The sequence below is a fragment of the Sinocyclocheilus anshuiensis genome, unplaced genomic scaffold, assembly GCF_001515605.1.
Source record: "Sinocyclocheilus anshuiensis isolate Anshui unplaced genomic scaffold, SAMN03320099.WGS_v1.1 scaffold147, whole genome shotgun sequence".
Lineage (NCBI taxonomy): Eukaryota > Metazoa > Chordata > Actinopteri > Cypriniformes > Cyprinidae > Sinocyclocheilus > Sinocyclocheilus anshuiensis.
The window spans coordinates 1,059,437-1,063,128 of record NW_015549585.1 but is presented as its reverse complement, the minus strand read 5'-3'; the positions used below and the strand labels follow the sequence as shown (position 1 = coordinate 1,063,128).

The 3,692-nt window shown below is 30.1% G+C and overlaps 1 protein-coding gene across 2 annotated transcripts in view; it reads right to left on the bottom strand.

The window, feature by feature from the left end:
• The window catches only part of LOC107657978 (transcription factor HES-5-like), a 12,023-nt gene that overhangs the window by 6,085 nt on the left and 2,246 nt on the right, over positions 1–3,692 (bottom strand). The window contains exon 2 of one of the 2 annotated variants that reach the window (XM_016446334.1): positions 1,510–1,709. In XM_016446334.1, coding sequence (XP_016301820.1) covers positions 1,510–1,634 — 125 coding nt within the window. In that variant the 5' untranslated portion in view covers positions 1,635–1,709. The remainder of the gene's footprint in view (positions 1–1,509; positions 1,710–3,692) is intronic. The other variant, XM_016446335.1, reaches the window with a different exon arrangement.

The window sequence follows — 3,692 nt, the reverse complement described above, 5'->3', positions numbered from 1 at the left end:
AAGAACGTGTGAGCAGGATCTAGCCTGGGTTTCCCACACTATCTGTCCATTTATTACCCAAAACTCTCTCAGGGCGGGAGGGGGGCCCGGAACAATAGAAGTGTGCCATCCTTGAGAGCACGGGATAATTGTGCTTAATCGACATTCACAGTGAATGAATTCCAGTCAGAGTGTGTGAAGACTGAAGAAACACTTTAAAGTTCGTTAGAGCAATCACAAAAAATATGGGAAACATCAACTTTATAATTATAATCATATATATATATATATATATATATAATTTTTATTGACATTTTTTATTACATAAGAAATAATGTATTATATAAATATGTATTATAAAAATTTATTATAAAATTGTGTGCACATGTATATAAATGTGCATGTATGTATATAATATTAAAATACAGTTAAATATTTTGTTCAGTTTCTAGATTGAAAAAAAATTCTGTATGATATACTTTGAGAAATTTTCACTTTGAAATTTTTAGTGAATTACAAAGATAATTACAACAAAACAAAAAAACAGCAAGTAACACATTGGATTAAATATGAAATTTTAATAAAGTCTAAAAACCGAAATAGTATTTTCTTGTAAAACATACTCTGTTTTTTGTTGGGGGGGAGTTTTTATTTCTTTTTTGCTATTTATTACTTTATTTGCAATGTATTAAAAAATTACTTTGTACTCTATTATTATATGTATTATTCCTTTTACTTTACAATAATTATAATAAGAGCAATAATTTACCAAAAAGCAAGGATTGTTACATTTTATTTCATATTTTTATTCAATTTTACAATTGAAATTGTAATATTGTGTGCATATATATGTATATAATATTAAAATACAATTAAATATTTTATATTTAAATAAATATTTTAGCAAATTTTTCTATTACATCTAATTTACTCATTAGCATTTGTTAAAATAAATAAATAATCATAATAATAATCATCATTTTTCTACCAGCCAGCTGTTGTACAGGATCTGTCTTTGCCTGATAAGGTGTGCGACGTCTTATCTATATATCCGTTGCATCCCTTGGGAAATGATCATATGTCCCCATCTGCAGAAGCCTTATCAGCGAGCGCGGATGTTCCCAGGTAATAAAAGTACAGCAACCTGCCTGTGTGTGTTGTGTTCGGTGTGTGGAAGCCTATTCCCTCCGTGGGAGCCCTGAGGCCAGTTAACCATGAAATAATTGATGCATGTATTAAAAACAATTTATCTGTAACATTTAAAAAAAATGTAATGAATAAAAAATTTATAGATAAAACATTTATTATTATTATTATTTAAATATTCTCCCCTCTAAACTGAACCCATCTTGTAGTCTTCCTGCATATGAATTTCAGCCTGTTGTGTATGAGAGGTTATCAGTGAATGTCTATTTGCATATATAAATATACTGTGGCATGCAGAAATGTGTTTTGCACACATGCCTCCGTGTTTGTTTGTGTTGGTGGGATTGTGTGCAGATCAATCTCTCCTCAGGAGTGAAAGCGTACCTGCGGCTTTGAGGTGCGTGTGGGAGAGCGGGAAGCTTTGTGTGCACAAGCAGAGGACCAGATGGTCTATTGAGAGCAGGAATAATGAAGCGTGCTGGATCAGCGGCAGCAGGGTGGGGCGGCATGCTGAATGGGGCTGAAGTGTGAGAAGCAGACACTGACCAGAGCTCTCACACATTCCCCACTGGAGAGACCTGCAGCTGGACAGAGAGAGAGAGAGAGTCTTATTATATTCCTCTGAATGATGAGAGGCTCTATGGTGGAATGCAGGCTAGTCATTAAACTATCAGTGTCATCTGTCAGTATGGGCCACTGTTTGGAAATGTGAGTCTTAAAGAAGAAAGAAGAAAAAAGCTGAAGAATATAAGAGCAAGTTTCCCTCCAAAAAAACATCTGGCATTGGGTGGCCATTGATATTATTGATGATCCGAGTATAGAAAAATATATTTTTGTATCGGTTTACAAGATGTAGTACAAAATAAATGAAATAACAAAGTTAAAAATAAAAAATACATTTAAATTCAAGCATAACATTAAGCAAAATATGCAGTAACAGAGAGAAGGTAAATTCAGCAGTACCTGTGATATGTGAAACAGATTTGTTTTAGTATTATTTACATAAATGGAGCAATCATTTTAGGATTTTTAAAAATGTAATTTTAATTTTTATACTATTTTATCATTGTATTTTAGTCATTATTAATTATCTTACAGTAATTATATTTGTTGAATATTTGTCATTTTTATTATTTATTCATTTTACTTCACAATAATATATTATATTTATAAAAATAGAGCAATCATTTTTCAAAAGCAAGGGTTCTTAAATGTTGTCAGATTTTTATCATTGTATTTTATTAATGAATCTTATTGCAGTAATTTTTCAGAAAGCAAGAATTTTAACATTTTTATTCATATTTTTATTCAGTTTAATAATTGTATTTTATTAATTTGTCTTTTCTTTTTATAATAATAATTAATTTGTATTATTATGAAAATGTGCCACTTTATTATTTAAATTATTTAAATTTCTTAACATATATATATATATATATATATACCATCAAGGTGAAGCAGGAACCGTGTGTTCGCAGACCTCTCTGGAGACCCTGGTAGATGATGAATGACTTTGACAGAAAAACTAGATGGTGGTTTTACCATCTCTTATATTGTAGGAGATACACATTTCCATTTCTATGTTCATTTCAATTGCTTCATATTGAAGTTTCAACTGTTTTATTCTTAATAAGATTTGTAAGACATTTGCCTTGAATTTCTCTAGAGGCTTTTTTTTCTAATCCTAATGTTGTTTGGCTTGCAAACAGTGAGTTTGCTCTGAATCAGAGCTCTTTGTATGGTCCTGATTGATGTTCATTTGATACAGCCTTTTGTAAAGGCTACAGAAAAACAATATTTGTGCTTATGATGGCATTCTGGTGCATTAAAACATTGTGGACACTGTGTGTCTGACACTGCATTTAATAAAAGCAACTAATTACTAAAAAAAACATTTGAATTCATTCTTTCATTGATGTCTACTGTATATATTGTACTTAATAAATAGCAATGATAAATAGTCAAATCAAGTCAAGTCACCTTTATTTATATAGTGCTTTTAACAATACAGATTGTGTCAAACGATAGAACGGCAGAAGATTTGAGATGGGTCTGTAATTTGCCAGTTCACTAGGATCTAGTTGTGGTTTCTTAATAAGAGGCTTAATAACCTCTTATTATAATAATAAATAGTCACCACATAAACATTCACCAGAGATGATATGCTAAAAACAGCATGCCGTTTTGTTCAGCACTGAGCAAATGGTAGGAATGCAAATATTTGGATGCATTAGATGTATTTCAGGTTATAGTTGCACACAAAAAAATAAATGAATTATGTAGAAAGATAATCAGTCTTATATAATGATTAAGAGTTATCATCACTTATGTGTTCAGATAAGTTTGCAAATTCCTGAACATGTTTTAGTGACATGTTTAAAATATATTTCATATGCAAACCATTGTGCATCAGGGGTTATTATTGTTAACTAAAGCTTTAAAAAAAATACTTGAATAAACATTAACTAAAATAAAATCTAAAAAATGTTTGTGAAGTTTTATTTTAGCTAGTTTACCAACATTTCTCATCTTCATTTAGTTTTAACTTGATGTAAAAAAAAAAAATA